Here is a 23889-nt window from a genome sequence, read left to right as displayed (position 1 = left end):
CCAGCTGTGCTTTTGGCCAGCCACCATAAGCATATAAGGACTGCTGTGGATCATGCAAAAAGATGTGTAGCAGAAGTGAAGTTGTCTGAGCTGAAACAAAATGGCAAACCTGAAATGAGCCTGACCAAGTCTCAGAAAGATGAAGTTGACAGTGCTTGTTTCAAAATGGTTGAAAAACAGGTTGTTGAGAGTTTAATGAAAGCAACATAAATTCTCAAAATCATTTGACTGGTTTTGGCTACTGCTTTCCTCTCGACCCAGTGAGAAACAGATTAATGCAAGAAATATCTAATCAGCTGGAGTAAATTAATCTATTAAAATGAATGTGCATCTTGTGTGAGTACAGCTATGCACATGTTTAATTGTTTCCAGGAGCAGAGCCCTAGAGGCAAACACATTCACACATACTTAAGTTTACTATGGTGAACAGTTCCATCTGGCAAGTGGAAAATCTCACCGTGGTATTATACAAGTCTAACAGTTGGCAGGGTCAGGACCTTGGAATCAATGTTTTCTACAGCAATGCGTATTTTTTGGCATGAAGGAAGCTGAATAATCTGTTGGATAGATAAATCTTGTACGTCTTAAACTGAAAAGTATTCAGGGAAAAAACTACACTTTTCCACAGATGAGGACAGTGTTTAACATATTGTGGATGATACCAAAATTCAAATAATAAATAGAGAAAATAACTTGGCATCATTTATTTATTTGATTCTTTGTGGATATATGAGAAAGTGAACAAGAATAAAAGAAGAATGTACAGTTTGTTGTCATTAATTCTGTGGTTTAATAGACTTTTATTTACTTAGGTGTAGAAAACTTTGAAACTAAGAAATCTGTCTATGTTTTCTGGGTACCTAGTTACATTTGAAAGCTTATATAAATAATGCAGATCTCAGGTGAAGCTCACCCTCCAACACATATAAGATCAACAGCAGGTGACACTGCATGTGACAATGGCTCTAAGGAGAAAATTTTCTAATCTACCTGGAGCTGGACTGCAATCACTCATTAATTTCACATGGATCATCAGAAAGCATCTGTGAGGTAGCAACAGTTCGTGGATGGCACAATCCTGCTTGCCAGCAGAAGCCTCCCTTCAGCACTACTCGTTTCCTAAGACATGAAGTAGCAAATTCTGCAATCTTGAATGAAATTGTGGGGAAAAAATGCTGTGAATTAAAAAGCTGTGTCACGGGCAATCTGAGGGCATCCCTGATGCCTTCCTATCAGACATAATTTATTGGGTCGGCAACTTCTGACTCCTCCTAGCCCATTTGGCCACCTCTATAACCAGCATCTTGGTAACAGGGAAGCAGACTTCCTGTGAAAGTAACTGAGTCCCTTTTGTGGCCCCATTTTGCACTGGCATAGAGAAAACAGGCTTTAATGCAAGCAAGAGCTAGACTTAGGGAGGAGTAAGAAACCACACTTGCAGTGTAGATCTCTTTGAAGCCAGTGAGTTTTACTATGTTCTGGTTTTAGCAAACCTTTGCAGGAGGTGGTCTGTGTGGCTTTGTGACCCAAAAATTTCATTTTAAGTTTGGGGGGTTGGGTGAAAGAAGACATTTGGGAAGAAACTGAGTGAAAGATTTACACAACTTTGAAAGCTTCAGGAATGTTTCACTGAACTGCCTGATTTCTAGTCCAAAGTAGGATTTCACTTGAATTTTTCAGTAAAATTTCTAAGGGCTTGAATATTGACCCATCAAACATATGTTTGATATTTTTTAAAAAAAGCAAAAATAAAAGAACTTGCATTTTGAACCAGTTTATTTCAATATTTTTAGTAATCTAACACTTTTGAAGATTAATGTTTGATGCATAAACATTTTCTAATGTCTTAGAACCTTATATATGTAAGACTGCAGTTACTAAGTTTAATCTTTTTCCCCTGAAAAAAATGGGTTGCAACATTAATATAGTGAAAGGAGAAAAGCAGAGGCTATCAAATACTCTTCTGACAAAAGCAGTATTACTGATAGAAATTTCCAAGTTTAAATAGTCCTCATCGCATTTCTCTTACAAACTTAAGAATATTCTTTATAGCAATTTCATAATGTAGTTATCTAAAACTTCTATATTAAGCCCTGGATTCAAGCAGGTATTCATTTTTTGTGACTTTGCAGGTACAATTGGTACATTGCTCCTGGCAGACTGGCAAGATAGCACACAGGAATTATCTCATTTAACTGTAGATCAATGCCATGACTGCAACGATAAAATTGTAGGCAAATTGTACAGTAACTACAAGGTTATTATCAATCACTTTTAGCTCTGCAGTGGCACAGGAGAGAGGACAGACACTGTAATAGGCTCTCTGCTGAGTACATTTCATCAATATCCTCTGTTTTCTCCCAGTCGTGCATGTCTTTCTCCCAATGGCTACTTTTGTCTTGCTTGCGACAAAAGTAGGGAAATCAACCCAGGTTCAAGTAAATATATCACGGTGAGTGTTGCTTTTCTTCTTATAGACCAAAAAGTTTATTTAGTTATTTATGATTTGCTAGAAATGTATCACATGGGCATTTAATAAAATCAACCAATATCTTTCTGCTTTTTCTTGGTAATTATTAGGTCACAGCCCTAAGTGGAAGACAAAGCAAAACCAAATGTTTGTAGTAGATTTCCAGCATAGGCAGGTGTTCCTTTATGGAACATGGTAGCATTACAGAGGTATAAAATCAAGAGACTAGTCAAATCCCAAATTAAACAATTGATCAGATTTTAACAGTTAATGAATGCATAGAGGCAGGAATGGAGCCACATGCCTTTTCACTGCTGATCATTATCAATGGCTGCAAAGTAATTTAAAGATTGAAAGCAGTAGTACAGGAGAGCAGACTTTGTTAAAATAGCCTCTTTTGCCCATCTCAAAAGTTTCCTTTCAAAATTACCCCTTTAAAAACAGTTATTTCATGCCTGACCAAAATCCTTCATTTCAGGCAGTCCTCTGACTTCAGCTCTCTCATTAGAATTTAATGTTTTGGGCCAGGGAAACAGTAACACATATTGGCACAAAAGAGTGTCTTGAGGATTTTGGTCCAGAGGACAGCTAAGTACAGTAGTCATTTGCTCCAGCATTTCTTCCTACCTGCCTATATTTCACCTTTCCACTATAAAGAGGAAGAGGAGGGACTTCAAGGAGATTAAAGTGGCAAATTTATTCTGGTTGTCAGTACAAAAGTGGATGTCATTTAAGGAAGACCTGTCTGGTGATGATGTCCAACTATTTCAGAATGATTTTGCGAAACTAATGCCTAGTATTATTTCACCAGGCTACTCTAACAGAGCACTTCTTGCTAGGCTTTGATGTAGATGTATAGGGACACATTGCAGACTCAGGACAAATGCATCCTTCCAAGGACAGAATTGGTTCAACCTGAACAACTACCTACTGACTTACAAAATACTATGGTTGTTGCGAATTTATTTTGTAGGCTGATTGTTTGACAAACTTTGTATCTGGGACCTCAGTCTATTTTTCTCCTTAAAAACTGCAGAGGAAAAATTCTGCCCAGAGATTTAATTCAGGACAAAACAGGTCTGCTAGCCAAGAAACCTAGCCACTAACCTGCTGAGTGACTGCAGGCAAGTCATCTGCTGTCTGTTCCTCCTGACATGCGTTCTCCATCTATTTAGAGCATAGGGATATCTGCAGGGATTGCCATTTGCTGCATGTTTCTGCAGGGCTCAGAGAGCCCAAGACCCTTGTTCCACATGGGTCTGCAGGTGATACAATGACTGTAAATATCCGTGCAAGAGATCTTTACCAGCACACCATTTCCTAGTGGAATTTTATTTCATCCAAATATCCCACTCTTATTTTCCAGTGATTGGCCAAGGCAAGTCCCCAGGTGTGAGAAGCCCTCCAGCTGCCTAGAAACTGAAGCTACAGACAGCTGCAATAGTATTAAATACCTCCCCAGGATCCTTATACTTAGCAGTAGCCTTTCGTTCTCATTTCTTTTCATATTACCCTTATACAGTTCTCTTGTACAGCCAATACTAACATGAAAAAAATCAGCCTCGTCTTAGTCTTGACAAAATAGGCACATGCGCACATCACAAATATTGCTATATTTATAAAATAGATGTTTTGAGTGCAGAATGATGGAAAACTAAATGAAGCAGAGGTCTGAGGTCAGAAAACGTCCCCTAAGTTGTGGTTAAGGGTGCAGAGATGAGTTGATTTAAATATAGTCTGCCAATAAAGAAAAATGTCTCCAACAACTGACTTGTTTATCATAAAAAAAATGGTATTCTTGCATAAATGTATTCATCAGAACCCCAATGTATTAAAGCCACCGAGAACATGTAAACCTGATTCCTCAAGAGGAAGAGTTACCTTTTGTGAAGGTTCACCATGTATTCTGGTCACTGTGACAATAATTGCCAGCCTGCTCATATTGTTATCTGAGACACCTTGGGGACCTGACACACAAAATAGAAAGCAGAATGCAGCACACTATATTCCACTGGGCTGTAAGGCAGGTAAGCATTGATGAATATTGAGATTAAATGACAGGCATAGAATCAAATACTAGTAAGCAATAGGATCAGTTCATAGCTTCCCTCACTGTCTCATCAGGCCACATAAGCTTTCCATTTCAGTTACATCAACTCTAACACCAGCCTTAACCTTGATATAGGCTTTTTCTGCAGGTTTGTGGTTTTTTTTCCCACATGGCAAGCTCTTTCATCAAGGGTCATACCTTCTTCACTGTTTGCAAACAAGGCAGCCCTCTCTCATGTCTAGCAGCATTTACATATGCTCATGGCTGTCCTGCTGACTTCAAATTAATATTGCCACAAGAAAAGGCTAATGTGTAAGACTGACAGCATCAGAGCTGTACCAGAGCTACATGGAAGCATGCCTCAGGTATCACTGAGGCAAATGCTGCAGCAGTTAATGCAGAGAAAACTGACTGCTGAAAACAGAACACAACCTTTATGAAATTACTAGCTTGAGAATTGAAAAGTAGAAGCACATCAGCTATCTTAATCGCATAGCTCCTTTGAAATGAAGTGCACCATTAATGGTTACATGACCAGTGTGCAAGTGAGACTGTTGTCAAATCCATCACTATCCAGTCAAAAACCCTAGGGTGAAGTTTTGTGCTGCACAACAAAAAAATTACAGCTGAGGAAGAGGGAGCTTCGATGGCTTAAAACAGTCTTCTTATCATCCAACTTTTAGCTGTCACAGGAGCCGTAGTTGACATCGGCCAGTTTTGTGCCCTACTACCTCATTTTTCACCAAGGCCCTTCAGAACAGAGGGGACACTGCAATGAAGTACATGAGCTGCTGTCCAAGGATGTATTTATTTCAGTCAGATGTAGTGAAGATGGCATGCTCAGCAGAGGAGAGATGGGAGATGGGAGAGAGAACAAAATTAGGGAAGTGAAGAGCAGCTGTTCAAATTAACTCATTGCATCTGTCTAAACTCATACAAAAAGATATAATTTCACCCAAGAGCAAACCTTCCAAATGGCAATTTATTTTCCTGAAATAATTTAATGACATGTGACTACTTGGTACTTTACATACAAATAAAAATGGCAAGTCCTTGCACTTCAGTGTTGTCATCTAAATTAGACTTTTGAGACCAAGTCCTCTGTGGGTATAAATTAGCATAGCTCCACTAATGCTAGAGGAATTATTTATGCACCAGAAAGGGAAATAATATAGGGAAAAGACATTTTTTGTCTGTAAAACACCAACTCAGTCCTGATTGTTTTTATTTAAATTATTAATCCTCTGGGCATCTCCAGTGAATCAATTTTACAACATTTGTAGATCTGGAGAATGCATATATAGATTCATGAAGTGATAGGAACAAGCCTTTCAGCTCTCAAAAAGACGAAAACAGGGATGAACCATGTAGAAGAGCAGAATTCTATAACCAAGACTTCTAGCCTGCTTATGCAAAACTCCTGCAATTTTGTCTTTAAAGGCCACAAATGCCAATAGGGAAAAGGGTAATAAAAATTAGATATGCTCACATTTAAATAAAAAAAAATCCTTTAATTCTTTTAATTATTGTCAGAGTCAGTGTATCCTCTGAGCTTTCAGATTCCTTGATAAGTAATTTAAACTTTCTAAACAGAAGTAACAAGCAGTAGAGCATGCTCCTGATACCACTGGTATGTGTTGTTAGTATCCACACATGGGAAGTAATCTCCTGCCTGAATGTGTATAAGTCACAAAAGAGTGTTAAAAATTTATTTTTTTTTCTATAATGGGATTTAAAGTCTCATCCAAAAAAAAAAAAATGTGGTACAAATTACAGCCAGAAGGAATCATATCTCTGAACTCTCACAGAAAAGAGCCCAAGACACTATCAAGATCACTAGACTCAATGACATGGCTGCATTCAGCACTGCCTTCGAGCCAAAATATTTGTACTTTATTGCAACTGGTTATGATCCCTTCAAACAGAGGGACTACAACTGGCTATTCATCTTTTTGTGATACATTGATGGTGCTTCAAAGGTGATACAATATTGCTTTCTTTTTTTTCTTTCTTCTCAGGAGACATTAGGTAATGGTACTTTTACCTGCTGACGTGCATCAAGGCAGTTCTCTTGTGAAATGTTCCTTGGGAACATTGAAAAGGCAACAACCTTGCTCCTATTTTCTCACCTCTAATTCCATTGTTTCAAAATACTGGGGATGCATTCTCTTTTCTCAAAGAATATGTCCAAATGGGCCCACAAAAAGCAAATCCAACAACCAAGAAGTATGTGACGTTAAAAACATGGACTTTTTTATTTAAAGAGAAAAAGTAGTAGGAGACTAGGTAGTGCTCTGAGCAGAGGCATTAGCAAACTCCTCTGAACTTCTACTGAATATGCTTTACTTGGAACATTTTACTCATCTGTTATGTTCTGCAAGTTGAATAACAATGATGTTTCCCAGAATGATCAATTTATTAAATGGAGATTTTATATCGTGCCATTTATTGCGAAGTGTAGAACACAGTCTAAGTGACTAGAAATATTTTTACAGATGAATATGGCATTTATTATTAGACTAGGCAGTAGTAAATAAAATTCTAATGTGAAAAACTGCTTTTTATGGGTGTGGTTTCTTTTTTTGAAACAGTAGTGATGACATCTTTCCTCAAGTGAATTAGCTTTTAAACACAATGAGCATAGGTGCACAAGAATGCTCTTAGTGGTTGTATAGCACTAGACAATTTTCTCAAGTTGAAAAAAATATAATCTTGTCCAAGGTTATCTCAGTCTATAAACTGTGACTATATCAGGTTGATGAATAGAAAAACTCATGTTTTAGGCAAGGGTTCTGAATATTGTTCTGGTGTTTTGTAAAACATAATTCTCTGTAAATTAAATCTCTTCACATATATCTGCTAGATGAAAGAGAAATGTTAGTGAACTCAAAATAAGAAAGTAACATGAAAGAGAAATAAATTTACTTTATTGCACCTACTCATGAAAATATGGACCCTGTGTGATTAGTAGCTAGGGACACATTTGTTAAGTACTGATGAAAAAAGAATATTTAAGTATAAAATTATTCTGTGGATGATTTCTTTTATCTGCCATTGAAAATTGTCTAGGACAGAAGTTTAATACCATGAGATGCTTGTGTAATAAGCAGGAAGGAAATGGCCTGATGAAATTCAAAAAGAAAAGGAAAGCTAAATATTGTGCATTTCTGTCATGCTATATTTGGCAATATCCAGTGAGGAAACAGAGAGAGAGAGGGAGAAGGAGAGGAACAGGGACAGGGAAAGGAAGAGGATCTATTCAAGTAAACAACCCTGTATATGTGGGGCAGAATTTTAGCAAATTGTTACAATGAGGATTGGAAAACCAGGACACATACTCTCTTTTACCTGAAATGAAAGCTGAACAAACACATTCATATGTGCAATGTTTTGATATATAGAAATGAAAATTTTTGGCAGAACTACGAACCACATGCTTTTCTTCCAATGTAAATGGACTTTTCAGATATAAATTCATGTAATTAAAGCTTTCTTTGTCACAACAAAGGTGTTTCAAACTTACTGGAATTGTTTATTTTTTAATTCAAGCTAATACTTTACATTGCCATTAGCAGTAAAGATGAAGTCTTCAGAAATCCCATTGTTCATCTTGTAAGAAAAGCACAGGGCATGCTATAGGCTTAGACTGTAAAAATAAACAGTTTTTATCTCTCTGACATACTGTGTGTGCATGTTTGCAGAGGGCAAAGGACCCTCCTCAAGAATTTCAAGACTTCTAACAAAGATTCAACCACTACGCAAACACAACTTGTTTTAAATAAGAATTTGAAGAAAAAACCCCCACGGCTGTCATTTCTGAGGGATCAATGTTTCTTATGTCTTTCAAACACATATGGATCTTCTCATCTCTGCCTCTTGCTCCTGGTAACAAAAATGCTACAAAAGCAAGATGGTGGATGAAAACAAGGATCTGTTAGGCATCCCAGAACCCAGTGTGCCCTTCAATTACTGGCACTGCAAGAGCTGTGGAAGTAGGAGGACTGGCTTACATTTGAATTCTTACTTTGTCTCTTTGTCTGGAGAGAATTTGCATGACAATAATAAGTTTTATTAAGGAAAACAAAACTGAGAAACACTAATTTTTTTTTACATTCCATTAGATGTTTGCGTATACATTTTTGCTGAACACATTTTCACTTCAGTAGGAATGAAGTATGCACAACAGGAAAACATGATCCCCAAATATTATATTGAGGATCAGTTTGTAAATTAAATTATGCTTATGCCTGTTTCTGTGAAGGAATGAATTTCATCTTTGATATGCACATGGGCAAGCTTCCAGACCCCATGAGATTCCTGAACAAGGCTGAGAGACTAAGACACATGTTGCATACATGGAAGAGCCAAAAAGGCAAACCCTAGAGCAGCTTGTAGGCTGGGGATGAAAACAGTCCTCCAAGAATATTGGTTTTTCTCTAGGTTGTAGGTGTCTGGATGACATAGGGATACCTAAGCCTCAGCCTTCCTTGCCAAAGCACTTCCTTCTGAACCAGGGTTGCACCTCATCCCTCAGACCTTGTGCCTACACAGCTTTACAATGTCCAAGTCAATGGCACCAGGGCTTCAACTGAACTGGTGATGGGTCTTGTGTGTATGAGGCAGGGGTGACCCTTATCCTATGCAAATGCAACAATCACACCCCTATTGTGAAAAAGATGTTTATCATTCAGTTTGGATTAATTACTGTGCCAAAGGTGGAGTTTAACTCCAGATCAAGGTGCAAAAATGTGCGTAACTACATGTACGTATCTACGTGCTCCACATGTCCTTCCTCAGATTGCAGTCAGGAAATCACATCTATAGAGTGAAAAAGTGGTCCAGCTAACTGCAAAGTGTCTACTTGGCTCTCTAGGTGCTGCTGAGGGTACAGACCATAGTGGGAGCTTAGAGATGTAATTCACATCTCTAACATGTGGCTACCTAAGCAAAGGTAGCTTTCTCTGGAGCTAGGCTGTACCAGGCCATCAGTCACTGCAGCATGATGACCCTGCTCTGAAGATATATGCATGCCATTTTCCTGTCCCAAACCAAATATTCCAGGTTCGCACTTCCTGGAAGATGTTTCAATTCCATTAAAGCAAATGAAGCTGTATTTCCTTAAATCACACCTGCACACGTCCTGTGAGGTCTGTCTGTATCAGCACAGACAGCCTAAGACAGAGCATAGGCATCAAAATGTAGCCCCAGCTGAGCAGTTAGGCAAACAGTAGAGCAGTCAAACATGCACTCGTAGTATGAGTTTTGGAAACGAAAACATTTAGCACTGCTTAGTGATCAGAATCAGCTAATAAAACCAAATACTCTGACAGGCATTTTCCTATAGCAGCAGAGGTTTTCTTGTGGTTACATGTGAATGACACTACATGTTGAGAGAAACCCAAGGATGACATTTTGATTAGAGTGCATACAATGTATAAGCATGTAAAACCTCTGTAACTGGTTTTTTAAATCAACAAATTAGTGTCTCAGACTGTCATGTTAGTACAACGGTGCTGCACCTGCAGACAGGGTGAGAAGTTGCATTTACATTTGAAAATTGTAAATACAAATTATATTTGTACATTTGAAAATGCATTTACATTTGAAAAAAGTTATGAAAAATGCAATGGCAGCAGTTGGCAATGTGTCTTTTGAAATAAGCTGGAAGTTCCCATTAATTTGAAATTGTTAGCATAATGTTTTATGCCATTATGTATCAAATCTCCTTTTGTAATTACAGAAGAGATCACAACTAACAAATAAAGAAATTGTGTTTAGGTGCTGAGGAAAAACAAATTAGTTTAATCTACAGTCCACAGACATCTGTCGTATGTTATAGTTGCCTTTGTTATTTTTGAAAGCTGCTGTGATTTATGACTCTAAACATATAGCCACAAATTGAAAACATGGATTAAAATGTCTCCTACTTAACCTTCTCAGAGCTATCCCATGAATTTAAATATTTATTTTTATGCATTCACAGCTGCTGATCAAATTATTTATTGTGAAAAGTATTGTTTGAATTATTATTCCACCATTCAAATTACATAGTTCCATGGCAAATGTTATGGGCATTTTATGGTAATAGGCACTTTACAAACCATTGCATAACCTCCACAAATTTACACTACATGAGTAACCACATGAGTAAAGGCATATGACAACTTCTGGTCTCTATGACTGGATGATCTCTGCAGTGTTACAAATCAAGAAAACCCCTTTGATACCAGCTCTTCACCTGAAACAATCCAGACTTTAATTTATTAATTCAGAGATGAGAAATCAGTCAGCTACTCTGCATTAAAAACGAATGCATAACAAGAAAAACAAAACAAATACTTTCCACTTTCCCTTGGATTTTTATTCTTGTTACATTTGCAGCACTTTCATTCTTAGCCTTGCCCTTATTTCTCCCAGGCACTGCAATCTCAGTAAAGACTAAGTTGTCTCCACTTGGCACAGAGGAAAACAAAAGGTAGTGCTAAGCTGCAATGATTGAAGACAAATGATAGACGAAAACATATTGTCTCAATACAGATACTAAATTCTGGTGTGCATTGCAGCCTATTCTCCCACCAGTGCCTCATCTGGTTGAACCATAGAGAGAGAAAAGATTGCTTACTGTCTTCTCAGTGTGTATGTCTGCCATAGGATCAAGCACACAAACTTGTACACGTGGAAAGAATTTCTGATATTACCAGATTATTTGCTACTTGCCCTGCAATAGAGTGAAAACAGTTTGGTGTCTCTATGCTGATTGGCATTATGCTACTCATTAGAAAGCTACTCTAAGTCCCCTTTTAGTGTAACCACACTGGTTTACCCGTGAACAAGAACAATTTATGGGAATTATTGTTCCAGCTGTACTAGAAAAGTGTTCTGTAAAACCTTGATCTTTTAAATTGAGTCTAAGTTTTACTTACCCTGTGGTTCTGTATCCTCAACAAACTGTGACCTGCATAGAACACACCACCTCCCTCTGTTATGCCCATAGAATTGGGACCTCCAATAAGCAGTTTACAGATTTTGCAAGCAGAGTGTCTCAATGACATTTATCTGAAATGCTTTTCCAAGTGCTTTGTCTCAGCCTGAATATTAATCTCCTTTGATAACCACCTCAGCTACTTGTGCTTGCTCTGTCTCTGGCTTTGTTTATGAAGATACTGTGCAGTAAGTTAGGGTATGAATTTACAGTTCCTCACCACTATCTCTCCCTGTAAACACTCCAACAACACACTAAATTGTCTTGGTTTGAAGCAACTTGATCTTCTCTCAATGCCACGTGAAATATATATAATATTTTCTGCATACTGAGTAACCACAAAAGAGGCCATGCAGTAAACCAAATTAGCTGTAAATTCACAGCCTAACACACTTCTTTATGTGGAAAAGCCATCTATTTCAGTTAATTCTTTGCAACTAGGTCATAGTGATGATATACCAGCATCCCTGAGATGAAGTTTCATTTGCTCTTCCTGCTTTCACTTTCACTGTCATGACTGTAGAGCTGGTGTCTAGTCAGTGAGAGAATCTTATTATAGCAACATCCAAATGTGACACACAGCAAGGATTAAAGTGTTATCCAACTTGTAAATGCATAAGCAGGCTCCCTGGAAACAGAATTCAGACTGATATTTTCATTTTCAAACCTGTATTTTTCTCCATCTGAGCAGTCAATGGAGCATCTTCCGTTCTAAGTAAGATCCAATTATAATGAGAGTTTGGATTGACAGGAAACATTATTATAACTGAATGAGCTGTCAAATCCATGATTAATAAGGTTTTTCATTTAGGTTCAACAATAGCAGCATTATACTACTGCCATATTATTATTCAATAACTCATAACATTCATAAGCAGATTTATTTTATGTTTTGGAGAGTAGAGGGAGATGTCTCACATTCAGCCATTCGTATGGGCAGAAGTGGTTTCAATATTTCATGAGATGATTTTATCTCTGTCTTCTGAAGATGCAAACTAATGAAAAGCCTTATGCAAAATCTAAGCCTACTGTTTAAGGATTTAGTTTCTGAGTTTCTGTTTTCCTTCTAGCTTCCATATTTTTGCATCCATATTCCTACTGCTTGAACCATAAGAACAGAGAGGGAATATCAATAGTGTAGGAGGTTGGTAGCTTGGGGTGTCCACACTATCAAATGTGGACTATGTGGAGTATAAGTAGGAGGCAAACCAAGACCTCTCTGGTCCATCTGTTCAGCAAGGTGCAAAGCAACAGATAAAGAGCAGATATTTCATGTTAACCACCATGTATGCATGCATGGGATTGGATCAAGCAGAGCAGATTTTTTTTTTTACAACACACAGTTTTCATTTTTATGTGAGAGACAATGAAGGCAGGATAGTTATGAATTAGGATTCCCTCCATCCTATATAAATTCTGCTTTCCCAACCCATTTCACAGTTCTGTAGAATGAAACTGGATATTCCATTTTTCTGTTCCACAATTCTCAATTTCACCTTCCTAACTTAGCTCCTTAGTCTGCTCTTCCATCCGAATGGTGATGCTGCTCCATCACTGCAAGTAGTATAAATGATTTGTCTGTAAAAGCTGTGTGCTAGGGCTGACTTCAAAAAATGACCTCTTAGTCCAGCATTCATTTATATATCATCAGTTATGTCCCACTACTTTTTATACAAATATTATCTATCAATATAAAAAATACATATAACCTGTGCTGTAGCAGTCTCTGTCCTCACATTCTTCCCTTGCTGACACCTTTCAAGTTTGCACAAACTAACCTTTAACATGTAACTTAGTTTAATGTTATCATCTGTCAAAGTCTCACAAGCTGGGGAAATTTATGGAGGCATTATAGGAAACAGCTGAGCTTTCATCCATAACTCTTCATGTCTGGAAACTAACTGCTACCTTTTGTAAGCCAACAGGTGAAGACAAGGCTTAAGACGCCAGATACACTGCAGCAGATGCAGAAGGCAAGCACAAAGGCCAATATCCATGATAAGAATAAACTATGGAGTGGTTAACAATAGACTGAGCTCACAAAGGTATTAGTGAACCTCAGGGTTAAAACCTTGCAATGAGATAAGTTCTTAAATGAGATAAGTTCTTTCTTGTTTCTTCCTCTTTCAAATACCCACACTTCAGAATCCATCTGTCCTAGACAACAGTCATTTGCTTTTTCCCCCTCTTCTGTAGATTAACTTCCAGTTTAAAACCTTTAAGTAAAGTTAAAATGTACTAGTGTCCAGGAATTTCACTTTTGATATTATTTTGTCTTGTTACTGTTGTTCCTATTGCAGTAGCCAATGCGTGAAATGCTGCGAACATGCAAAAATTATGCTTGTCTCTACAAATATCCAAGATGGGAAAATGAAGCATCGTGCCCCATTTCATAGACAGATGAGACAGCTACATGAACAACTTGCCACCTAGTAAATGAGCATGGATTTACAGCTCATTAAATACTCCATGGCAACTGTCTGTGTGGTTATCGCTCCAGAGTATATGTGAGGTGGCTCTGACCCTTACTGAAAGTGAGGCAATGTATCTTGCATTTACCTGAGATTCAAGCATCCATATAACATAACTAATGAGCTGTAAATCCACACTCCCTCTTCACACCTGGCAGTTTCTTCATGTATCTGGAGACAATGATATTTATGTGATTTGTCTGGTGTCACTGAAGCAGCATGTGACAAAAGTGGCAACCTAAACCAGACCTAGAGTTCCTATGAACCCCATTCCTCACATGGCCAGAATTTTCTTGTAGAGCTACTGTTCAATTGCTTGGCACATTTCCCTTCAAATGAGAGTAATTCACAAGCAAACTCAACCACTCTTTTCCTCATTAATACTGCAGAGCATGCATTTACCAATTATGCAAAACAGATGGATCCGTAAAAGTAGCTTCCAGATACAGTTTCTTCATTTCACACATAAAATAGTATTTACTTTTTCAAAGACTCTTAAAGTTTAAAAGTGATGTTTTGGGAATAGCTTTATTCTGTGTTATTAATCAGATTTCAACTCTAGCTAATTTAGAGTCAACACTAGAGCAGAGTTTAAGCATTTCATCCCCAGTGTTGCCCATCCGGGTAGTACATGGCATGCCACAAACTAGCAAAGGCAAACTTCTTTCTCTTTTTTCCTCCAGTGACTCCTATAAGTGATACTCAGATTCCATCACACCAGTTCAGGTAAACCACTGATATAAGCCACTGCCTACAGTAATTGCAAGCCTGGGATCATTGCTCTGATTTTTCAGTGGCACTAAAGGAATCACAACAGAATTGAATACCCTGTGCATCCTCAACCCTCTTGTTATTTTCTATTAGAAAAGGAAAAAAGAAAAAGAAACCCATAGAAGGAAAATCTGAACCACAGCATCACAATAGATTACCACTTAACATATTTACCAGTAAAATTGTTTTGTGTCCTGAGGCAAAACAAGAACATGTTGTTAAATACCTCCAAAAAATTCAGTGTAAATTATACACCTTTATGCATAAAGAAGGAAAATTAATTTTCTTGGTGCAGACATTAAATAATTATTTTTCAACCTTTAAAAGCCCTCTTACCATGCTATTTTATGCCATGTCTATGGAGTAATGCACTCCATAGTGCAATTAAGAGGAAACTGGACTGTCATTGCAAATTTTAATGGACTTGATGAGTCTCTCTACAGCATTTTCTGTTTCTTGATAATCATTCAATTCCTCACTGCAAGGACTCTGGAAAATGTGAGCCACGCCTACAGGTCTTTTGGGATTTGACCCTGCTGTTACACTGACAGCAACTTTCTCATTTCCTTTCATGGGGCATATATTTCAAAGCATAATGCCAACCTTCTGGGATGCTTTCATTTCCAGAATGCCCAGCTGACAATACTGCAAAAGCTTGAATTTCATGAAAGAAGGTGTAATATAAATGGGCAGTGTCAGTCCTGTCTTTTACACTGATCACATGCAACATTTTAATGACTTTGGTAAGCATCCTTCTTTTCTCTTTTTCCCATCTTTTTTTAGCAGTGTCTACATCAACACTAGATGATTACACAATGCCTGTAAACATCCATGGACTTCATTTCAACCAACTAGCATTTTCTCAAACAGTTCCCAGGCATGATCTGGGGGTTAGAGCACCCTAAGACCCAGTCTCACAGATAAGGAGACCAAAAAGGTTAACAAGAGAGACACCAGACGCCTCATGCTGGTTGACCTTCAGAGTCTAGAAAAGTCCCTGAAGATGTTTAAGCAGGGATGGAGGCAGAGAACCTGTAGCTGCCCAGAGCTCCAGCAGCTGGCTCTGTGGGGTCCTTAAGAGCAGCCTGTCAGGTCACTGCCACTGCTGCAGATGGGCAGAAATTTATTGTGGTGTAGGGTTATCTCTAGCCTTTTTAAACTGGAAAACTCTTTGATGACTTCCAAACAGACCAAAAGGCAGGCCATAACATGTAGTGTTTCAATAGCCATCTATCAATGAACTTAATTTTTCAATCTTCTTGCTGTGAGAGGGGCAAAGCATAGAATGCAGCCTGCAGAACAGTCTTGTTGGAAGTCTGGCTTCTTGCAATCCTAGCTGAAAAAACCAAACATTTTAGTTCCACTACCCTTCCCCCCCTCCAGCTTCTCTCTTTGGAGAGTTATTCTGCTACAATGCCTCCTTGAATTTTAGATTAATTCTTTTACTTTTTTTGTCCTGTTTCATAATTATACATAATTACGTGATTTTGTTAGGCTATGTGTTTTATTATGCTATGTGCTTTCTGTGAGACAGGGAAAAATGTGCCAGCCAGTTCTCCCCTTACTCACATCAGTGGCTTGCGGCTCACGGTTCGTGCAGGATTTTCCTTCTTATCAAGGGTTCCATATTTTCATGTGGTTCAGTTTTTTATTTCTTCTGGGCATCCCTTTATTTTTATATTTCTTTTCTCTTTATTCTGCAAGTAATTAATTTTTAGCTCTAAATTAAGCAATTTTATTTTAACCAGTTGGCATTTTCATCAGTCAGCATATCCAAATATTCATCAGTACCTTCCTTAATTTCATGTACTATATCAGCATTTGCTGTAGCAGGAATACCTTTCTGCAATGAGACTTGCACCTCAGATTGCCCTGCTGTTTTTTCAGGCAATTATGTACTTGTCCTTCTGGAGGCTTATTGCTATCTTCCCTACTGTATTTCATTTATGAGGCTAACATCAAACCATGCTAAGTGCCTACTACAAACTTGATGTTTCTCTGTGGAAATTTTATGCTTTCAGTATTGTTTGAAAGAGGTCTTAATGCCAGCTCTCTATACCGAGAATATCAGGAAAACTCCGTTAATTTATTAGCTGCGGCTTTATGGTTTCCTGCTCCTCTAACTCCTTCCTGGTGTTTCATATGGAGTCTATAGGCTACCCAGCATTTCTGGTGCCCCACTATCCATATTAGAGTGCTTTTTTCAGCCAGACTTTCTTGGTTTCTTCTGCAGAAAAGCCCAGGACATAAGGTGGGGTGGCACACATGCAGGCTTCAGCCCAGCATGGTATCAAGATGAACACAGGGTTTCCAGAAAATAGTCACGGGTGTCCAGGTCTGAACACAGCTGTAAGGATTTTTGCAACAGGGAACCAATACAAAATCCTTCAGCTTGGACAGCCCAGTCAAAAAGACAGTCAAATTGCTTGACACTTGTCAGCACCTACAGCCTGCTCCAGTTTTGCTCCTAAGAATCTAGATTGAGACCAATGCTCTGTTGAGGTTTGGAATAGGTGCTGTTGGGGAAGGCAACAAAAACCCATGTGCAACTTGGGATGTTCCCACAGCTCCTGCTCCATAATGCCTGTGACCTTGGCTTCAGCTCACTGCATGAGACAAGAGCAAGTATTGGGAAGAAACAAGGAACAGGAAAAGACAAGCCTGTTAAAAGCAGTAGAGTGGACTGGAGAACCAAGGTCATACAAGTTAGGGGGTCTGAAGGGCACATAACCTGACACATGAGGCAGGGAAAAATCAGGCATATGTGGCACAGGATGGGTGTTAGGAGGAAAAGGAACCCATGGCATAGTGTGGTCTTGAGAAGCAAGTGAGAGAACTCTCAGAACCCAGAGAAGCAAGAAGTTGCAGCACAAGGAACTGGAGGAATTTGGAGCCTGATTTACTGGGTGAAGCTGCAGTGGGGATGGGATTTTGAGATGCTTCAGGAACTTGGTCTCAATGACAATGTGGGTTGGTCCTCAATCTGTGAGTCTGTGCTTCCATCCTTCACATGCTACTTATTAGGAACTTACAAAGCAACTGGAAAGTGACAGGGAGAAACAATACATAGGATGTGGGGATGAAGGGGGAGAGAGAAGGTAGAAGGTGAGACACCAGGGAGAGGGAAACCTCTACAATGTGGACAAAGAGAGGAAGAGGAAGCAGAAGCACAGCTGTAGCCTCAGCAACTACAATGCTGCCCACGTCAAAGAGAAACCCTCCTTCTTACGTTGGTATATGCAGCACATTTCTGCACCTGCTAATGAACCACATTTTTCTTCCTCATTTGCAGAGCCAAAGGGTTGCTAATTCCTGGGGTCTGTTCTTACCTATTCCTTCCTGGCTGTCCAGTGTGCATTTTCCAATATGCATTTGTTTAGAAAGGTTAGTTTCTTGCTACACAGCAGAAACATTTGTGTTAAATGTACTCTATAAAGGCCCCAAAAATGTGAAAAATTATCTGGAAGTAGAAAAGAAATAGTTTTTAGGATGGAAAGGAGAGACTGCAGGAAAACTCATTTGCTGAGAAATGCCTTATCAGTTTAATTCCAGATAAGTCTTCATTTTGCTGTGAAGACGGATACGATAAATATGTTAATGGCAGATTTTGATAGCTGAGTTTGTAGAACTGCAAAGCCAGATGGAAGTGATAATTTTTCTTTCTTTTTAACTTTGAAATAAAAAGCAAGAAAGCAAGAAAGTTCCCAATATCGAAACACTGTAATGGCTTTTGGAAGGATAATGGACCTTAGCACAAAATGACGATTAACTATCATGCCCTGATACTCCTATTTTATTAAATTCCAGTTCCCCTGGCTGGAATTCTCTCAGCTTTCTTGCCAGAGATGAACAGATTACTGCATGTGACTGATTTTTCCAGTTCCACATTTATAAAGGTATTTAGGAGCAATCCAGTTGGTGAGTATTTTATTGATTCTACTGTTGCTCAGGTTAGATATATGACTAAACACACCACTGAAAATAGCATTGGATGGAGCTAACCTCTCTTAGTCTTTATCAGGAGTCAAATACTGCATTTTTTTGTTCCTTAAGCAGTGCACTTAGTGCCCTCAGGGTGTTAGGAGTGCTAGGGCTGAACTGTGGCTTTCCATCCATTGATTGTGATTAGCAGTATTTGGCATGGGCTCTTCTTTGCACCAATTTAATAATTTAATAATTTAATAATTGGTGCACCAATACAAAGCCCTTGAGGGACATATATTATAACCATCTTAAATCTGTAGGATATTTACTGCTTGAAAGGCAAAAAGAAAGCTAGAAAAGTTTTGCTGATTGAATCCTCTTGAAGGGGAGGAAACTATAGGTAGCAGGTAAAAAGGAAATTTTAGGAAATAATTTTCAAGGGAGTTAGTAAGTGAAAACTTGGTTTATTATATTCATAGTGATGGAAAGAACAGGCACATCTGGTTTGTTTCCTCTAGATGAATTTTCAATTCAAGAACATGAGGTCCTGCCTGGTTCCTCTCATGGGAGCTTCTCTCTAAGAGAGTCAGATGCTCCATTCTCATATCAGTAGCATTAACTTCTAGCATTTTATTAGGTCATTCCCACTTTCTAGATAAGATAACAAATCATAAACAGAATGGCTTAAACTGTTTAATTCAACCTGGCAGCCCCCTGAGAACTTTATTCCAACAATTTCAGAAAGGAAAATGTGGATTTGAAGTGAATGACTGCTTGTACCCTACATTTTACCATGAGGCAGAGGGTGCTGTTGTTGTTTTGTCATCCCTGTCCTCAGTTGGGGCTGCTACTGATATTAGATAAATATCTGCTATCTGAAATATCAGTTTAATTTCATCATTCAATTCAAGCTGTTTTGTACTTTATTCCAACAATTTCAGAAAGGAAAATGTGGATTTGAAGTGAATGACTGCTTGTACCCTACATTTTACCATGAGGCAGAGGGTGCTGTTGTTGTTTTGTCATCCCTGTCCTCAGTTGGGGCTGCTACTGATATTAGATAAATATCTGCTATCTGAAATATCAGTTTAATTTCATCATTCAATTCAAGCTGTTTTGTTTCATTTGTTAAGTTTACACATATTCATTTGTTAAGTTTACACATATATTCTTGGTGTTTGTTTATTCAATTGGCAAGTAATACAAAATTGCAAACATATGTGATCTGGATGTTTCTTACCCAAACAAAATGTTCAGATGAGAAGGAAAGGGAAAGTCTACGCTGTACTCTGGAGGGGAGAAGAGTGACCCCCAGGCTCTGGAAGTGAAAGCTGTGTCAGCAGGAGCTAAAGCAACTTAATTAGCCCTGTGAAGAGACTGGGCAGAGTGCTTGGTTAATGCAGCTATATTCTGTTTGAGAATTCATCTGCTGTCTCTGGACTTTGCTGAAGTGTACAAAAATACGTCTGCAGTATTGCACCTTGCACACAAGCAGAGGCAGTTCTCACATGTGTCTCAGGTTCCAGTTCATGCTGCCTGCTAATCTCATATAATTCAGTGACTAACTAACATGACCTAAAGTACACAGTGAAACATACAGTCCTGCTCCTGGTCCTAGTGTTCCCTCACCAAGGTCAGAGAACAGCAGGAAGAGACAGCTGGAGCCTCTCTGCCCTCACAGCCTTGCTGTGAGCTAAGTGGCTATCAAAGCACAAGCGGTAGCTAGAGGTGACCCACCCTTGCAGAGCATCCTCAGGTATTGTCATAAACCAGACAGATCTTAGTCCTCTGTGGACTCATGCAGCAGCAGCATTTAATCCTGGAGCTCCAAACCAAGCAGAGCTTCACAACTGATGGGCAAAGAAGCCATTCACCACTCTTCAGCAAGCAGAGTTCCCCAAGCACGAGGCAGGGAGCTACCTGCAGGAGGAGCATGGCAACTCATGCATCACTAAAGCTTTTTCCAGGCTGCCACCTTGTCAGGCTTAAGTTCAGCTCATTAGGACGCTCATCTGTTATTTATGCAAATAAGCCTATGCATAGTCACAAAATATGAAAAGAGAGCTGTTTATCAGTTTGGCACAATTTCCAACTTTCTGAACCTTCAAACACCCCTGATATGTGTAGAAGAAAATGCAGTCTCCCCTAAAACTGCAGAGGGGCCTAGCTGCCAACATCCTCGTCCTCCCAGAGGACTCATGGTGCTCAGGATAAAAAAGATAATGCATTCTGTGTGAATTTAAACCCAATATGCTACAACTCAGGATGTTTAATCTAATGCATAAGGTATTTCTACTTGTTTCACCTTTCCAGAGAAGGAGATTTACAAATCCGCATAGCTCTAAGCATTCTGACTGTGGTTTATTATTTATTTATAACTAGCATGAGGAAAAAAAAAAGAGTCTTCTGGTGCTTAAATGAGCTCCCTTTTCTGGACAGCTGCAGTTTAAGGTTGCTCTCACTCGTGAATGTGCAAAGGAACCTCAGCTCATCCCCCTCCTGCACTTATTGCTCTCTCCTCAGTTTAGAAAAATATTATCTTCTGCATGAACCTGCTCTGGAGTCAACATCCACCTGCTTTTCTCCACACAAAGCCATCAATAACTGCAGGAGGTCTGAGTCCTTCTGACAATAGTACAGGTCTACCAAAAATACAACTTAAAGGAATTCTTCCCCAGTTCTGCACTCGAGACTAGTTCCAGGCTGATTGCTTACCTGTTAGCTTTAGGGACCAGTTTTGCAGGTATCCTCCCGAGCCTGACAGGATGGCTTATTTAAGCAGCTACAATGTTCATTGTATGGATTAGAAGAAGTTTCCATAGTAAATACAGGAGAAAACGCCACATCTTTTTGCAGGATTACCTGTATCTGAGGGACCCACCTTACCAATTCACTACTCCTATAGTCTGTTGGAACCATTTCCCAGGACCTATACAGAGCTTTGGACTTGCATGTGGTGGTCTTGGAATTGGCATTAGGGGAGAAACACCTCCAGCAGGTATTAATAAATGCTGCCTCCCAGAATGGCTACAACTGGACTTCAGTTTGCTAGCAATGGAAAAGAAAACCACCTTCCTCTGAACTCCCCAAAATATAATTACATGAGTTACATTGCATTTAAAGCACAGCTCAATCACAAACCAGAGACATGAAAGTGTTTCCAACATTTTTCCCTCTTTCTCTGTGGGGAATTTGCACATGAGGGCAACTGCAACCTAAGTTAAATACCTCGTAGACAGTCTCTCTCTGTTTCTTTCAATATATGCAAGAAAACTTAGGTGGGTTGACCGCGGCCAGTGGCTGAGCACCCATCCAGGTGCTTGCTAACTCCACCCTGACATTAGGATGATGATCTCATGAGGAGATAGAATAGTAAGACCAGAAGCAAGAAAACTTGTGGGTTGAGAGAAAAGCAGTTTAATAAATGAAGGAAACAGGAAAAACCCCCAATGAACAGTAATGCAAAGGCACTCACTCACCACCTCCCACAAGCAGACCAGTGTCTGGCCAGTCTAGTCTCTGAGTTATGGCTACCTTCCTAGACCAACCACTTCCTCAGTTTTTATTGCTGAGCATGGCCCTATAGGTCATGGAATATCCCTTTAGTCAGTTGGGGTCAGCTGTCTCATCTGTGCCCCCTCCCAACCTCTTGCCCACCCCCACCCTACTTGCTGGGGGAAGCCTGGGAAACAGACAAGGTCTTGATGCTGTGGGTGCACTGCTCTGCAATAGCCGAAACCCTGGTGTGTTATCATCCTTTTTTAAGTGAAAAATCCATACGCAATACCTTACAGGCTGCTGTGAAGAAAATTAACTCCATCTTAGCCAGACTCAACAGAAAGATTAATGAACAAATGCATTGCCTTAGATTAATCATGAAGAAAATTAGCCTAGAAGGGCACTCCTTTCTTAACATCAAGTGCCATTCTAAAACCACTGCCTTTTTCAATTCCAAACCCATTTGCCACTTGGGTAAGTGGAAAACCATGCATTAAAACATTTCTATACAACCTGTCTTTCTGTGAACTTAATTCTGTCATTTCCAGCTGAGCAAAATTATCTTTACATCATGAAAGCATATGCTTCTCCATAATAAAGATTTAAATACAGGCACTTCAAATCTTTCCCTTCACTTTTACAATGGTGCAGTAAAGGATTATGCATGAAAAATTATACAGCCAAGCTTTCTGCTGTGAGTCGGCATGGTTCCGTTGTTTTTCATGGATCAATTAACACACACTGGAGATTTTAGCCATTCTTGTCTATAATGGTTAATTTGCCTATTACAGGGAGCTGAGAGCCATCTGTGTACATGCCATAAGGATACAACAGTGAAATGAAGTATTTAAACCCACAGAACATGACCTATGATTGTAAGACATTCAAAGACAAGCTGTGACATCTTACCTTTGGAGCTTGTAGTACATCAGACACACCCTGCGTAGGTACTGCAAAAGTAGGTTTTGGTGCAAGTGTTGTTGGCTTTTTGGGAGGCCTGGGTGGTGGATGTAGGGTTTGGTTTTCATATCTTCGCACCATATAGTATTGCTCTCCGCTGATCTCTTCCACTGTTGTCTTAGTTACAGGTGGTACAACTGTCTGGACATCTTTGCTGAGCAAATGGACTGACAAGTTTAAGCGATATATAGGAATCTCCCAGCTCTCCACTGGATTGCTGGCACTACTGACCAGCAAGTAAGAGTCTGTGATTTCTTCTTCAAATTGCAGACCAGGCACAGCAGCCAAGACATCTTCCTCAATGGAAAGGTCCCTCACAGACACTTTGACATTAAAAGGCAAATGGAATTCCTTGCAAATCTCAGAAAGGTAGTACTGTTTCTTGTCATGAATCACTTCCACAAAGCCACCTTCCATGTACATAGGGAGGAGCACTTTCTTATATGTATCACTTAGTATTTGCTCACAAGCTAAGACATCTATGAGTTTCTTTCTTCCCTCATACAGAACTTCACTAGTCAGGCATTGTTGAACTAGAAATTGATCTCCAACTGAAACAGAAAAAAGCTCTTTATGAGGGGAAGCAAAGGCTTTGGTTGCGACAACATGAAGATGCTCCTTTTCACTTCTTGCTATCTCTAAGTCATAGGCAGTTGGAAACTCCCGAGGTCTTCTCTTGAACTTTCCTTTGTAGCTCATAGGGATTAAAAAATGTCTTTTCGGGGAATCACTTCTGGTCTCAGAGGCTAGGACTCTTTTTGCC

At 39.1% G+C, this 23889-nt stretch overlaps 1 protein-coding gene across 1 annotated transcript in view; it reads right to left on the bottom strand.

The window, feature by feature from the left end:
* The window catches only part of THEMIS (thymocyte selection associated), a 73203-nt gene that overhangs the window by 22163 nt on the left and 27151 nt on the right, over positions 1-23889 (bottom strand). Inside the window, exon 4 of the mRNA XM_009081879.1 lies at positions 23076-23889. This exon is cut by the window's right edge and continues 232 nt beyond it. Within this exon, the coding sequence (XP_009080127.1) occupies positions 23076-23889 (814 nt within the window). The remainder of the gene's footprint in view (positions 1-23075) is intronic.

The sequence above is a fragment of the Acanthisitta chloris genome, unplaced genomic scaffold, assembly GCF_000695815.1.
Source record: "Acanthisitta chloris isolate BGI_N310 unplaced genomic scaffold, ASM69581v1 scaffold1269, whole genome shotgun sequence".
Classification (NCBI taxonomy): Eukaryota; Metazoa; Chordata; class Aves; order Passeriformes; family Acanthisittidae; genus Acanthisitta; species Acanthisitta chloris.
Note: the sequence above shows the minus strand (reverse complement) of the source record. Positions and strands in the feature narration are given on the sequence as shown.